The sequence below is a fragment of the Empidonax traillii genome, unplaced genomic scaffold (assembly GCF_003031625.1).
Source record: "Empidonax traillii isolate 1590-97213 ecotype Southwest subspecies unplaced genomic scaffold, ASM303162v1 scaffold918:size355816, whole genome shotgun sequence".
Lineage (NCBI taxonomy): Eukaryota > Metazoa > Chordata > Aves > Passeriformes > Tyrannidae > Empidonax > Empidonax traillii.
Genome location: NW_020956111.1, coordinates 20,712 through 35,064, shown reverse-complemented (window position 1 = coordinate 35,064; position 14,353 = coordinate 20,712). Strand labels below are relative to the sequence as shown.

At 60.4% G+C, this 14,353-nt stretch overlaps 3 protein-coding genes across 7 annotated transcripts in view; 2 read left to right on the top strand and 1 right to left on the bottom strand.

Annotated features, from left to right (window-relative positions):
• Window positions 1-2,874: 2,874 nt before the first annotated feature.
• On the top strand, window positions 2,875-5,798 carry GJB1 (gap junction protein beta 1). 3 transcript variants are annotated; one of them, XM_027902869.1, is made up of 3 exons: window positions 2,875-3,001; window positions 4,003-4,114; window positions 4,803-5,798. In XM_027902869.1, exon 3 carries the CDS (start codon window positions 4,815-4,817, stop codon window positions 5,652-5,654), a length of 840 nt encoding a protein of 279 aa, XP_027758670.1. In that variant the 5' UTR covers window positions 2,875-3,001; window positions 4,003-4,114; window positions 4,803-4,814; the 3' UTR covers window positions 5,655-5,798. The 3 variants fall into 3 exon arrangements, with proteins under 3 accessions (XP_027758670.1, XP_027758671.1, XP_027758668.1); XM_027902870.1 differs by having other exon boundaries at window positions 4,003-4,118; XM_027902867.1 differs by lacking the exon at window positions 4,003-4,114 and having other exon boundaries at window positions 2,878-3,001.
• Window positions 5,706-8,035, top strand: LOC114067435 (gap junction alpha-3 protein-like). The gene is made up of 2 exons (XM_027902866.1): window positions 5,706-5,799; window positions 6,553-8,035. The coding sequence occupies exon 2, from the start codon at window positions 6,566-6,568 to the stop codon at window positions 7,460-7,462; it is 897 nt and encodes a 298-aa protein (XP_027758667.1). The 5' UTR covers window positions 5,706-5,799; window positions 6,553-6,565; the 3' UTR covers window positions 7,463-8,035.
• ZMYM3 (zinc finger MYM-type containing 3) overlaps window positions 8,025-14,353 on the bottom strand; it is a 22,983-nt gene continuing 16,654 nt past the window's right edge. For 2 of the 3 annotated variants that reach the window (XM_027902865.1, XM_027902864.1), the window contains 10 exons: window positions 14,210-14,325; window positions 13,880-14,054; window positions 13,201-13,347; window positions 12,518-12,621; window positions 11,962-12,130; window positions 11,689-11,840; window positions 11,146-11,260; window positions 10,001-10,255; window positions 9,797-9,914; window positions 8,025-9,394 (listed from right to left, as the gene is read on the bottom strand). In XM_027902865.1, coding sequence (XP_027758666.1) covers window positions 9,196-9,394; window positions 9,797-9,914; window positions 10,001-10,255; window positions 11,146-11,260; window positions 11,689-11,840; window positions 11,962-12,130; window positions 12,518-12,621; window positions 13,201-13,347; window positions 13,880-14,054; window positions 14,210-14,325 — 1,550 coding nt within the window. In that variant the 3' untranslated portion in view covers window positions 8,025-9,195. Of the gene's footprint in view, window positions 9,395-9,796; window positions 9,934-10,000; window positions 10,256-11,145; window positions 11,261-11,688; window positions 11,841-11,961; window positions 12,131-12,517; window positions 12,622-13,200; window positions 13,348-13,879; window positions 14,055-14,209; window positions 14,326-14,353 lie in introns of all 3 variants that reach the window. The other variant, XR_003573397.1, reaches the window with a different exon arrangement.

The window sequence follows — 14,353 nt, the reverse complement described above, 5'->3', positions numbered from 1 at the left end:
AGACCGAGGCCCTTCATTGCCCCTGTTTAGTGACCAACATCAGGCCACAGCAACAGGTTTCCATGGAAATGCAGGTGCTCCACAGCACAGCTCCAACAGCAGCCACCTTGCTGTGGGGTGAGCAGCGGGGCCAGCCCTGCCTGGTGGCCAGAGGCTCATCCTGGTGACACCACCAGCTGCCCATTCTGCAGTGCCTAGTGCCCTCCTGAAGGGGTGATACCTTTGTGCCCCATATTAGGGGCTTGCTCTGCCCTTCTGTTCCCCCTCCTCATCCTTGCACGGCCCCTGCTGTCTGCAACCACACGTGCCAGCATGGCCAACCCAGCTGGGACCCCAGGGCAAGCTGGTGACGGACAACACGGGTTGCTATTATGTTTGCCTTTGCAAAAGTCCCGAGGCTGCCATCTGTCTAGGGTGTCCTTGACCATCGAGAGCTTTTCTTTGGAGACCTGGCAAAGCCCAAGGGACGCTGGTATCCCAGAGGGTGTGTGCAGTTAACATCTGTGTGACAATTGTGGGACATCCTCTGCTTCAGGGGACATATTTAGTGCTGCAAAGAGAAGTAAGAGAACTCAACTGCAAAGGTGTCCCTGGTATGGGGAGAGGCTGAATGACCCGTGCATGGCCCCTGGCTGCTCCAGGATCTACAGTCAGCAGGAGGGCAAGGATGCTGCTCTGCACAGTAACATCACTGGGGCAGCATCCTGGTCCTGTTCCCCTCACCCCTGATGCACCCAGGACACAGGACAGCAGACTCACAGGCAGTCAGGACAAGCTGTTACGTCTGTACTTCAACCCCCTCTGCCCCGTGCTGCAGCAGCACAAAGGATTTCTGTGCTCACCCACTGCCAGTGACCTTCCTGGCAGTTGACTCAGACCAGAGGGGTTTGTCTCTCCGAGAGCAGCAGCCTGGATCCAGGGATGCCTGTGCTGCTGTCAGTCCAAGCCTGGAAGCCCAGAGGCCTCTGCACTGCAGTGGTCACCCAGCGATGAGGCTGAGCTATTCATAGGGCCAACCCTTCCTGGGGCAGGATGGCCGGGGAGAGGGGGCTCCGAAAGCCTGCGCTTTTCCTCCTGACAGCAGAGGTGTTTCAGCGATGGCTGAGCTTGATTTCCTCCATCATACCAATGCACACTGCTGGGCTGCAAGATCTCTGACCCCAGCAGTGTGCCAGCGTCTGCGTCACCCCGGTCCTGCCATCCGGATGTTGGCTCAGTCCTGCCCATCTCATCAGCTCGTCTGTGTTCGATGTGCCCACGTCTTTGACCTCTTCGCTGCAACTTCAGACGCCTAATTATGTTCACAATTAACGTCACTAACAAAGAGAGCGTTTCTGGTCCGCGTGGTCGTGGATGGGGTAGTTTTCTGTGTACTGGAGGCAGCGCCGGCCACGGCTACTTAGTACAGCCTGTTCCTGAGCGCTGGCTCTTGCACAACAGCTTTACCTACGGCAAACCACGGGCAAGCCGAGGGGGCTGCCCGTGCCCCCGCCCATCCCTGGGGCCCCTGGTCCTCCCACCAACTCCCGGCCAGGACAGCGGGCGGGCACCGGGCTGGACAGCAACGCCCCGGGCTCCTCCTCCCTCTTTTCTGTTTTCTTTCTCTATTTTTATTACGTTTTCAGACGGATTCCCACGCTGAGCCCCGCCGGGTGCTGCCGCGGGCAGGTGCGGCCCCTTCGCCCCCGGCCCGGCCCGGCCCGGCCCCGCAGCGCCACCTGGTGCCACCGCCGGCGACCACCCCCCTCCCGCACCGCCCGGACCCCCCAGTGACCCTCGCCTGGCTCCCAGTGCCACCACTGCTCCCCAGCTTGGCTTCCAGTAGCCTCCAGGAGGCTCGCAGTGACCCATAGCCTGGCTCCCAGTGCCACACCCCCGCCCCATCCTGCCTCCCGGACACCCCCTTGTGCTTCGTCCCGCTTAATCCGTCCCATAAATCTTCCAGTGCCCACTAATATGTCTCCTTCGAGACCCCTCAGTGCTCCCCACCCGGCCTGATCCCCCCAGCCTGGCCCCACTTGCCCCTCGTCCACAGTGCCCCCCCAAGTCTGCCCCCATCAGCCCTTGTACGCCCCCTCAGTGAGGGTCCCCTCCCCGGTCCCGCGGCGTGTCCCGGGGTCAGGGCGGTGGCAAGATAGGGCAGCTCCCGCTCCCCGCCGGGGTCTGTCTGACTCAGCCACCGGCGCTTTATCAGAGGCCGAGATTGCGGCCCCACCCTCCCCGTACCCCCCTCACCCCCCGTTCCTCACTGCCCACCGCCCCCCGCCCCGCTGGGGGGGCACCCCTTGTCTCCCCTCAGCCGCCCCACGGTGCCACCCTGCCGTCCTCGTGCGGGGGACACCGGCACCACTGTCACCCTCCCGCAGGGGATGGTGTGCGGTGCAGGCTCCTGGAGCCCACCCGGGGGCCCGGCATGAGGGGCAGGGTCGCCGTGTCCCGCGCGGGGTGCTGGGCGGCGGGACCTTGAAACGGGCCGGCTGGGTTAATCGTTTACAGGCTGATTGCCTCTGTCGGCTGCAGTTGTAAACATTAAATCTGGGTATTGGTGGCACGATACCCTGCAAATGCAGATGAATTTGCCCCGGGAGCTGGGGGTACCCAGAGTTGTCCCCCGGGATGGAGAGCAGGGCTCTGCCATGGTGTATGTGCCTTGGCTTGCGGGGAATGTGGCAGGGAGGATGCCTGAAGAGGGGAGAGTGTGGCCACGAGGACCAGAGAGCTCCCACGGGACCATCCTGGGGGGCTGGCCCTGCCTCGGTGCTGCAGTGGCCCCCGGGCTGTCCCCGGGGGATGCTCAGCTGTGTTGGTGCTGGTGGGTGTGAGTCCAGGCTGGACGCACCTGCAAATGTTTACTTTGCAGGGCCAGGTAGAGCAAGTCCTGGAAAGCAAAGTTGTTTGGGAGGGGGTGGGTGAAGTGCTGAAGGGCAGTATAAAGTCCAGCGTTTCGTTGGAGCCTGAGGCTGCTGCAGTCCCCAAGAGCTTTGCTTCTCCTGGTGCTGAGGTGAGAGGGGGGGAAGAGGGCACATGTCCCCCAACTGGGCAGCACCACGGGGACCAGGGTGGGGACTCACAGAGGGGCTCGGCCACGGGCCAGGGAGGGCAGAGCTGGTGGTGGTGGCCCCCATGGGGGGAGCTGGGCGAGGGGCAGACTGTGGGCCTTGGTTGCCCTCCCAGCTGGCAGGGTTTACTGCATGTGCTGCTGCACACCTTGGCAACAAACCCCAAGGGACATGGCGCCATTTCTGCAGGAACAAGGCACAGTGTGGTGGTGTGGCTGGGATACCAGCCCTGAGGGGCACGGGGTGGGGTGTGAGCACAGGGACTGTTCCCCCCACCGGCATGTCCAAGCAGTAGAACAGTGTCAGTGGGCCCATCCTGGGAGAGAAGCACAGCCCCCACAGTGTTCAGCAACGAGGGCAACCCCAACCAGCACACAGCCCGCGTCACTCCAGCAGGCTCTTTCCCATGTCCCCAGCAGGACGGGGCACATGCAGGGCAGCTCCAGTGCCCTCACAGCCGCTGCTGTCAGCACCAACCCCTTGGCAGCAGAGCCTTGAGGGCACTGCAGGACTCACACCAGCAGCACCCAGCCCCACGGGTGCCCACGGGGTGCTCGGTGCCAGACCCCTGCTCCAGCCGCAGTGCCCTGTGCTGTCCATGCGGGATGGGCACGTGGCTGGGCTCTGCCATGCATCCCAGGGAAGGGAAGGGACCTCCAGGGTCGCCAGTCCAGCACAGCGATGTCTGGGCTGTGGGTCCCGCCGGGCAGAGCCGTGGGCACCCCACGCCGGCCAGGGGGGTGCTGTGGCCGTGGTCAGGGTGTGGCGGGGAGGTGGGAGTGGGTGCGGGGCCGAGCAGCGGGAATGCAGCACACAGGCACTTTGTTGGGCCAGGGTGGGCGGAAGTCAGGGCGTTAGGTCTGAATGCTAAAGTGTGTTGTTCAGGGGCCGATAAAGGCCCCATTGTATGTAAATAGTTTATAAAGCAGCATATGACTTCCAGTGCAGGGCAGTGGCAGAGAGAGACGAGGGCAGGCGGAGCAGAGCTCTCCTGCGGGAGGCATGAGACCTTAGAGGGGCCACTGGGGGCAGCTTGCGAGGACCCTTTCTCACCGGCAGGTACGCGTCGCCACGACTCTCCACACCGGGGGTGGCTGGAGGGCAGGTTCCAGCCCCACAGCCTCATGTCGGGGTGGGAAGCAGCTCCCGGGGCTGCTCAGTGCCAGGGGTGGTTCTGGTGGGGCTGGGGGTCTGCGCTTGGAGTGGGGGGTCACTTCATGCTCCCCAGGCAGGGTGGTTTGGGAGGGTGACAATGCGTGGCTTCACAGGGGTGCCCCCCAGCTTAGGGTTCTCTGGCCCTGCTCCCACAGGGAATGGGGCGACAAGAGAAGGGATGTGCTGGTGCAGAGGAGTCCCTGGAGCTCCTTGGGTCCATTCCTAGCCAAAGAACGCAGCACTGGGTGTGGACTGGGGGTCCCCGTGGAGGTGTGGGGGCTTCACCCCCATCCTCTGTGGCAGCTGTTAGGTTAGGATCCCCCTGCCAGTGTGGGGTGGCAGGGCAGGAGCAGCTGGCACTGCAGGGCCAGCCGGTCTCCTGCCTGCTCTGGCCAAAATGCTGCCTTGAGCCCTGTCAGCAGCAGGAGCCACTCTGCCATCCTGCTGTCTGGCCCTCCTGCTGTCCACCTGCCAGGGCTGTGACAGCCAGTTGATCCCAGGGCTGCTGCCACCAGGGCCAGCACATGGTGGCTCTCAGCCAGGGGCCCTTCCTGCTCCTAACACCGTCTCTCACGCTCTCTCCTGCAGACGTGAGAAACGATGAACTGGGCCGGGCTCTACACGGTCCTGAGCGGGGTGAACCGCCACTCCACCGCCATCGGCCGCATCTGGCTCTCCGTCATCTTCATCTTCCGGATAATGGTGCTGGTGGTGGCAGCTGAGAGTGTCTGGGGGGATGAGAAAGCCGCCTTCACCTGCAACACCCAGCAGCCTGGCTGCAACAGCGTCTGCTACGACCACTTCTTCCCCATCTCCCACATCCGTCTGTGGGCCCTGCAGCTCATCCTCGTCACCACGCCGGCCCTTCTCGTAGCCATGCACGTGGCCTACCAGCAGCACCAGGAGAAGAAGCTGCTGATGCTGACGGGGCACGGGGACGCCAAGCACATGGAAGAGGTGAAGAAGCACAAGATGCGCATCTCGGGTTCGCTGTGGTGGACGTACGTCTGCAGCGTGGTCTTCAGGCTGCTCTTCGAGGCCGTGTTCATGTACATCTTCTACATGCTCTACCCGGGCTACCAGATGATGCGGCTGGTCAAGTGCGAGGCTTACCCCTGCCCCAACACTGTTGACTGCTTCATCTCCCGGCCCACGGAGAAGACCATCTTCACCGTCTTCATGCTGGTCACCTCCAGCATCTGCATCGTCCTCAACATGGCAGAGCTGGTCTACCTGGTGGTGCGGGCCTGTGCCCGCCGGGGCCGGCACAACTCCAACCCCTCGTCGGGGAAGAGCTCCTTCTATGGGCACAAGCATTCCTCCGAGTACAAGCAGAATGAGATCAACCAGCTGCTGACAGAGCAGGACGGTTCCCTCAAGGACATGCTGCGCCGCAACTCTGGGCTGCAGGAGAAGGGTGACCGCTGCTCTGCCTGCTAGGGCCAGCACTGTGGGGGACCCTGCCCCACAGTCGTCCCACGGCTTTGTTGCTGTCCCTGTCCCAAGGATAGCATTCCTCAGGCGCCACTCAGGCTCTCCTAGATGGCCAGGAGAGCACCTTGGGCCATTAAATCTCCATTCTCAGGTGCTGCCTCCCTCATTTCTGCTCTGGCCGGGGCATGCCGGGAGCTGGGGTGCCAGTGTGGGGTGCCCGCTCCTGCACCCAAGCCCTGGTTGGTGGCACCAGGGGCTGTGGAGGCTGCAGTGCCTGGGCTGAGCTGGGGCTGTGGTGCCCTGGCAGATAGCTTGCAGGACCAGTGACCCCTGGGTGGCATTGATCACTGTCCAAGGGCTTACGCTCCCCCAGCATCAGCCCCTGCAGCCCCGAATATATTTAGAAAAGTACCCAGACCAAAAATAGAGGGAAAAGGTTTCTCCAGTGGCTGCTCCATGTGCCAGTCACAGTGAAAGCCAATGGGGCACGCAGCTGCCTCGTGCCCCAATAACCCCACGCCCGCCGTTGGGTGAGTGGACAGAGGGAGCCAGGCAGACCTGTCCACACCCACGGAGGAGCTGGGGAGCAGCTGGGAAGGGGCCTCACAGCATCCTCCATCCCAGGAGCCGACAGCGCGGGAGCACTGGGCTCTGCCCCACGCACCCACCTACGGTGAGGAGTCCCCAGGGGTCACCACCGCGGGTGCTCCCCATGGTGCTCCCAGATTTCTGCTGGAGGCCTTTGCTCCCCTTGCCCTCCTTGTGACGGGTGAGGGGGTCCCTTGGGATGGGGACACTGTAGGGACAGCCGTGGGGTGGGTCTGTGCACTCCTGCCCATCCGGGGGATGGTGGGGGTGTGGTGGGTTGTGGGGCGGCTGTGTCTGGAGGGCGGCTGTCTTGCAGGGCAGTGCGTGCCATGGGGGACTGGAGCCTGCTGGGGCGGCTGCTGGAGAATGCCCAGGAGCACTCCACAGTGGTGGGGAAGGTCTGGCTCACCGTCCTCTTCGTCTTCCGCATCCTGGTGCTGGGGGCAGCCGCCGAGCGGGTCTGGGGTGACGAGCTGTCAGGCTTCTCCTGCGACACGCAGCAGCCCGGCTGCCAGAACGCCTGCTATGACAGCACCTTCCCCATCTCCCACCTCCGCTTCTGGGTCCTGCAGATCATCTTCGTCTCCACCCCCAGCCTTGTGTATCTGGGCCACATCCTGCACCTGGTGCACCTGGAGGAGAAGGCGCAGCAGCAAGTGGCAGCGCGGGCCGGCAGCGGGGCCAGGCGGCCGCGCCCCAGGCAGCCCCAGCTCCCTGCGGGGGACACGCGGGGACAGGTCTGCATGCGGGGGGCCATCCTGAGGACGTACATCTGCAACGTTGTCTTCAAGGCTCTCTTGGAAGTGGCCTTCATTGTGGGCCAGTACGCCTTGTACGGGTTCCAGCTGAAGCCCCTCTATACCTGCAGCCGCTGGCCCTGCCCCAACACTGTCAACTGCTACATCTCCCGGCCCACTGAGAAGACCATCTTCATCCTCTTCATGCTGGGGGTGGCCTGCGTGTCCCTGCTGCTCAACCTGGTGGAGATCTACTACCTGGGTCTCACCAAGTGCCGGCAGGGGCCAGGCCCCAAGTCCCACATCATAACCACTCCCAGTGGCCCTTTGGGGCCCCGCAGTGCCCACGTCACCCTGCCCAGGGTGGGCAGCCCCCTGGTCGCTGGCAAATCCCCCCACGGCCTGGCACCCCTGAAGAAGGCGGGAGCGTGGCTAGGGGTGGCTGGTGGGTCCCACGGGGAGATGCGAGCGGCAGACCTGGCGGTGTGAACGTGGCCTGCTGGGATGGTCAGGGACGGGGGATGTACCAGTGGCCACAGCGGTGGTTCAGTCTCCAGGCCCTGCCAGGCCCGTGGCATGGATCCCATGGCCAGCACAGGAGTTGGGCATGGCCCTGGGCACACGGCTCAGCTGCTCCCAGAACTCCTGGGAGCAGTAGGGCTGAGAGCAAAGCTGGGAGGGGGGAGCAAATAAACACTCACTGCACCTCCCTTGACTCGTGCTCTGCCCACATGGCACTGCTCTCTGACTGCTCCATCCTACAGACACACTGCGTGGCCAGGGCACGGCCACTGTGGGGTTGGGTTGGGTTGCTGCCCTGTGGGCAGGTGACAGGGCAGGTGAAGCAGGGCAGGGACAGGCAGGGCATGCCAGGCTGGCACCAGTGGGCACTGGGTCAGGGGCCATCCCAGCACGCCCAAGCAGGCAAGGCACGAAGTGCAGGCAGTGCAGGCAGGGATGGACAGGAGTGCGGTGCACAGCAGCAAAGGGACACTGGCTCTGCTCTCCTGCAATGCTCACCCTGCCCAGGGTGGGAAACCAGGGGCTGCCAAAGGTTTTCCACATCTTTATTTGAAATGAATGGTTTCCAGAGACACAGGGTTAGTTCCTACCGCCCTGGCATCACTACAACAAGACTGGTGAGCGGCTCACTCTCCACATGGACACAGAGAACAGATGGCCCCGGGCCAGGGCCCAGAACAATATATACAGGCTCAACAGGAGACCCATGTACAGCTCAAGAAGACTGACCAGAACACGAGGAGGGGCAGGAGGCAGCAGGGAGTGGCACAGCTGGAGCCAGACTTGCCCTGGGCAGGGCGGTGGCAGCCTGCTGCTTTGGAAGGGAGGGGGAGACCAGGCAGGGCTCCCTGTTTCTGCCAGCAGCTGCCCAAGCCCCTGGCTGGAGCAGAGGTTCCCACTGAGGGCACCTTGCAGGGGAGAGGGGGCTTACATCAGGACAGGGGACAGCAGGGAAAGAGGGGCAGCACTGGCCCAGACCCATCTCCATCAGTTTTCAGACATCTCAGGAAAAACTGACCAAATTGAGAGAGACATCCCAGCTGCACGTGAGGGACGTGTCCCATGGCAAGGCCAGATCTCTGCCCCCATGTTCCAGTGCCAGCTTCCTCCACCCTCTGAAGCCAACCCAAACCTCTCCCCCACCTGGGAAAAAGCCCTCTCCCTGACCCAACAGCTCTCAGGTAGCCTGTGATCCATCCCCACTGGCTTGAAACCACAATCCTAGCCCAGCAGCAGAGCTACTGTTCCTGCCATACCACCTGCAGCCTCATGAGGGAATGATGAAGGAAGAGGGAGGTAAAAGCTTTGGGGCCACTGGTCTGATGGGGCACTGCCAACTTGTGCGACTCCTGCCCTGGGGCAGGGGAAGAGCGGGAGAGTGGCAGGGCTGGGGGTAGGAGGGGACAAGGGTGAGGGGAGGTGCCCCAGGGACTCTGCCACCCCTGTGCCATGGGAACTGGCCCTGGGAAAGATGGTTCACCCGGCAGCCAAAAGGAGGCGGCAGAGCTGAGCATGGGGGCCACGTATGTAAGGGAGGCCTGTAACGAGCAGGATGGGATGTCCAAGTCTGGTAATGATGAAGGGACAGCACTGCTGCAGCACCATCCCCTCCCGTGCTGCACGGCCCCTGCCCTGCAGCGGGAGGCAGGAAGATGGGGTGTCCAGGGCTGGAGCGCGGCCAGCCCAGCAGCACCTCGCTCTTAGTCCATGTCATCCTCCAGGCTGCTGAGCCGACTGTGCTCCTCGTAGATCTCCCTGACGGCCAGGATGCGGTTCAGCATGCTCTCCATCATGCTCCGGTCCATGGGGATCACCGAGTACCACAGTGGGGACTCGGCGATGCACGACCGCTCGGGCTGCAGGTAGAACACGTCGTTGCGGTTCCGCAGGCTCTCGGGGCTGCAAACAGAGAGCGAGGTCAGACCTGAGGGGTCTCACCTTCAGGGGTTCAGCCAGCCTGGCCTGCTGTCATGGTTAGCAAGGGGGGCTCAAGGCTTGTCACAGCCTAGCAGGATGAGGACACAAACTGAGTCTGCAGCTCCTTGCTCAGGACCAAAACCCCTAAGCACCCAAGCATCTGGACTCATATGGCACACTCCTGCCAGTGTGGAGAGAGGCAAGAAGTGGAAGAGGCCAGAGAGAAGCATTGTCTCAGCCATGGTCTACACATGCAGCACAGACCTTGTGCTTCAGGCTCATGTACAAATGTTAGAGGAGAGCAGCAGTCACTCCACATGGTCCCACTAAAACTGAGTGGTGGCCCCAAAATGGCACATGCCCATTCTCCAGAGAAAGCCTCACCATTTGGAGAGATAGAACTCATAGAACTTGACTGGGCATCGGAGGGGGTTCATCCTGTTCTCCCGCTGCTCCAACATCGGTACCTCCTCCTCACGCTTCCGCTTTCCAGAGCCACCATCTGCAGGGGGGGAAGAGAGCTGGATCGTGGCTGCATCCCAACAGGGGAAGCAGGGGGAGGGACAGAGACGTTCCCTCAGACCCTACCTCGGCTTTTCTTCTGCTTGGCGGGAGCGTAGTAGCGGATGCTCACCACCTTTGTCACGCCGCGGGCAGTGGTGCACTTGCGGGACTGGCGCACCACGTTGGTGAAGGAGAGCTGCATGTGCTCCTCCGCCGTCTGCAGCCCGAAGAACTTAGTGTTGAAGAACATGAGGGTGTTGAGCAGCACAAAGGGTGAGTAAACACCCAGCTGTTTGCACTCCCAGAGGTGCTCCTCCTCGACACGGGAGAAAACAGTGTCTGCAACACACAGAGGGAGAACCAGGTCAGGTCAACAGCGGCCTTGTGGCAATTCCTTCGCCCTGCCCAGAAAATCTCACTGTGAAAGGCTGACACTTCACAACACCTTTTTTTTCCCATAAGGTACTTCTCCAGAGCCATCAGCAGAACTAGATGCTGGCTCTGCCACAAGCCACCCCAGATCACAGCCAAACCACAGACAAGAACCGAAATTAATCCTAATTGCCCATCACTATAGATGGCCACAAGGTGATCTCCAGGTCAGTGCTCCACCACACTCAGTGAGAGATGAAGGAAAAGCAGCAGGCAGGGGAAACACAGCCAGCTCCTGCCTAAACACACAGGTCTGGAGCCAAATACCATTGCCTGGGACAGTCAATATGCAGAGGTGAGGCTGGATCTTTGACTGACAAGACACAGCAGGGAAGGCAGCTCAGATCACAGCATCATGAAAAGCCTCTGCAGAGCTCTAAGTTAAGTCCATTCACAAAGCAGCAGCAGAGTAACCTTGGCTAAGGCTCAGCACAGTGTGCAGGGCTTGCCCATGTGCTGGGAACACAAAGACATGTGCCAGTGTGCCCCCTGGGTTGGCATCCTCTTTGCCAAAGGGTGGAGACATCACTGTGAAGTGCTGCAAAGATTCAAACTGTCCCAGGAAAGAAAGCACATGTGCTCTGCTCCCAGCTGCTCTGACTGTGGGCTACAGAAGCTGCTGAGGCGTAAACCAGACTGGTCCTGCTGTCAGTTTGGGTCAGCCTGACCCCAAGACACAGCTGCCTATGCCAAGAAAGAGGGTTGAGGCTGGGGGAGCACAATCAGACCAGAGGATCCCAGGCTAGGAGCACAAACTGGGTATGTGTGGTGACTGAAAGTACTCAGAAGGCACGTACTATTTGGTAAGACTGTGGGTTGCCAACCACTCAGGGACTTGTTCAGCTCCTGCACGAAGGTCAGGTAGTAAAGGTCTGTAAATATATTCACCATACGATTGTTCTCGAGCAGGTACTAGAAAGGACAGAACACACAGTCAAGAGAAACACAGCAGCACCTGGAATGCAAACCCTCCCCAGAGAGCCCAGGGCACACATGCAGAGCACCCCTCCTTGTGTCACCAGAGCTGCAAGGAAAACCTTGGGGCATGACGAAACAGACTTGGCAGTGAAGAAGGGAATGAGTCTGGGGAGATCTCCCAGCCCTCCCCAAGGACGTGCAAGAAGGGTGTAAGGCTGGGGAATAGTTGCCACCCTACACTCCAGGCTTGGAAACAAAGGCCAAACCAGGTGGGCTGCTGTCCTGGGGCGAGGCAATGAAGGTGAGTCCAGTGAGCCTCTCTGGGTCCCCAGGAAGCAGAATGAAGGGTAAAAGCTGCCCTTACCAGTTCTGACCCCCAAGTCTGGCTGTGGAGGACTGGAGGGCAGCAAGGCCTCCCTCACCTGCTGGATGCCAAGGCAGAGGTAATAGATGCTGTCAGGTTCATAGCGCTCCCCATTGGGCCGTGTTATCTCCTTCACAAACTGGGCCAGGCCGTAGTTGAGCTCAGCTGCTGAGCAGGCTAAGATGTCCTCCTTGATCCTCATGGGCTTGGCTGCGGAGACAAGCACAGCAGCCTCAGACAACAGCCTGCAAGGTCAGGAGCACCTCAGCACCCTGAGATCCAGCTCCTGGGACGTCTCTGCCACTCCACTGCATCCACACGAGGCACTTACGGCCAAAGCGCAGCTCCTCTCCCTTGCTGCTCTCTCCCCCTGCGTACTTGGCTTGCACCCAGGACTTCCAGGCATTGACACCATATGAGTAGTTCAGGACTGTACAGCTGGGCTGGCTGCTCATGGAGTCCCGGGAACAGCTTTCAGAGAGCACCAGGCGCTTCTGCCCCTGCAGAGAGGTGTACTGTGAGACCGGGCACCTACCTGGGACAGCTGCAAGAGTTCTGGCCCCCTCAGGCCTGCTGACTGCAGTGTGTGACTCTCAGTGTGCCTGTGCCCACGCCAGCAGATACCCTTCAGCTAACAGCCAAGCCAACAAGGCCCATTAGTTATGACAGCCACAGGAACGACACCAGCTCTCACATGACCTGGAGCATTTAAAGCTCCTCCGAAGTATTTCCATTCAAGGAGTGGCCCACAGGCCAGGCATGTTGTGAGGGGAGAGGGCACAACCTCCCCAGCACACCAAAGCCTCTGGACATTTCACCTCCTACATCCCAGATGGCAGATCCAAGCTCAAAGAGCTTTAAGCAAGCGGTACCCACAGAGAGCTCACCTTTCGGACAGCTCGAGGCAGATCTTGTTCTGTGGACACATCCTCTGGTCCCACCAGCCCACAGTCAAAGAGGAAGTCCACGCTGGGGTTGATGTCTAGAGGGTCTGAAAGGAAAGACAGACAGAAGGGCTCAGCTGAGATTTCTCATCCCGTCCCCTGCGCTGGCAAGTGTTTCACAGCAAGATGAAGAAAGAACACTTCACACCCTCCACCACTGCCCGGCGTGAACTTGAAGTCACAGCACAACAAAAGAAATACGGTTCTGGCAGATGATGCTAAGCTCTCTCAGAATAACCAGAGCCCCACATTTTCCCCTCTGACAGTTTTTTGTTTGCTTGTTTTTTAATCCTGAGGAACAGTCCTCATGCCCTTGTACCAGGCCAGTACTGTGGACAGCCTGGCACAGGCACCTCAGTTCTATCCTTTGCTGCTACCACCCTGCTCAGCACTGCTGTGCTCCTGCAAGTCCCTGCCTCCTCTTCCACCTGTGGTGGTCTCCTCCCCCCTGCTGCAAGCAGTTATCTGCAAGGCTCAGCCCCAGGCCCCAGGCCTGGTCAGTCAGAGGGCACGGGGAGGTAAATTCACACAACTCTTAGAGCTGCTGGCAACAGTTGTCTGAGGGCAGTGGGAGGACCCTGCTGCAGCACAAGCAGCCCTGCACAGCTGCTTCCCCCAGCTCTTACTCTTAGGGAAATCAGCCTCCAGGTCCTGGCCCGGCTCATCGAGGACATTTGCCATCTTGACAGCCATAGCCAACACATCGTCCCGTGCTGGCCCGAACAGGTCACAGTCCTCCAGGAGACCCTCTGCACTCTGGTTACTCACCAGGTCTGCAAGGCAAAAGCAGTTCATAAACCCAACTTCCCTGACGGAGTTTTGTCTGTGTTCCCAGTGACAGCTGGGAAATGAAGTTGGGCTCGCTGTGTGCAGCACAGTCCTGTGCTCAGAGCAGCCCCATGACACCTGCACTGCCCAGCAAGACACTGGATGTTTGTCATCTCCCCAGCCACAACCCTCATCACTGGGGTTTGAGGAATTCAGTCCCCAAGTAAAAAACATCTGTGAGGTCAGCTCTGCTAGTTTTCTAGCGAGTAAGCTGCTTTAGGGAAGAGCCTGAACAGCCACCTGAATAAACTAATAGTGCCACGAGACTGGCACCCCCAAAAGTGGCAGACAGTGCTCCCTGCTGCAGCTCTTCCCTTTTGGTAACTCCTCAGCAGAAGTTGAGGAATTGTTATTCCCTGCTCCCTTTTTTTGGAGGCTTTGGAGAGCTGCAATGCAGGCAGGTGTTCTAGCTCCAAGAGCCAGCAAACCCCCCTTGATCCCAGCTGCTGGGCCGGACCAAGCCGTGGCAGAACCTACCGCACAGGTCCGAGGAGGCCTTGTCTAGTTCCTCAGCCTCTGCAATCATCTCAGCCATGGCCAGGATGTCAGCTTCCAGGGGGTTGGAGGGGATCTTCACCTTCAGTTCCTCAATGGTCTCCACAATCTTCTCTGTGCTCTCCAGGGTGGTGGGCAGGAACATTGGCACAGGCACCTGTAGACAGCAGCACACCAAGCAGAAAACCGACACTCAGCAGATTGACACAAAAGCAGAGGCAGGAGCAGAGGATGAACAGAGAAGCAGGGAGGCTGCAGCAAGGCAGGATCAAAATAGTAGGAGAACAGGAGCAGGTGAAGTGCGTTGCTTACCGGGACAGGCATGGAGAAAGGCACAGGTACTTTCTGGCAGTACATATGCATAGGCACAGGCACGAAGATCGGGACGGGGATTGGCAACACAACCACCTGGGGCTTCCAGTCAGCCTCTGACAAGAGCAAAAGTACATCAGTGAG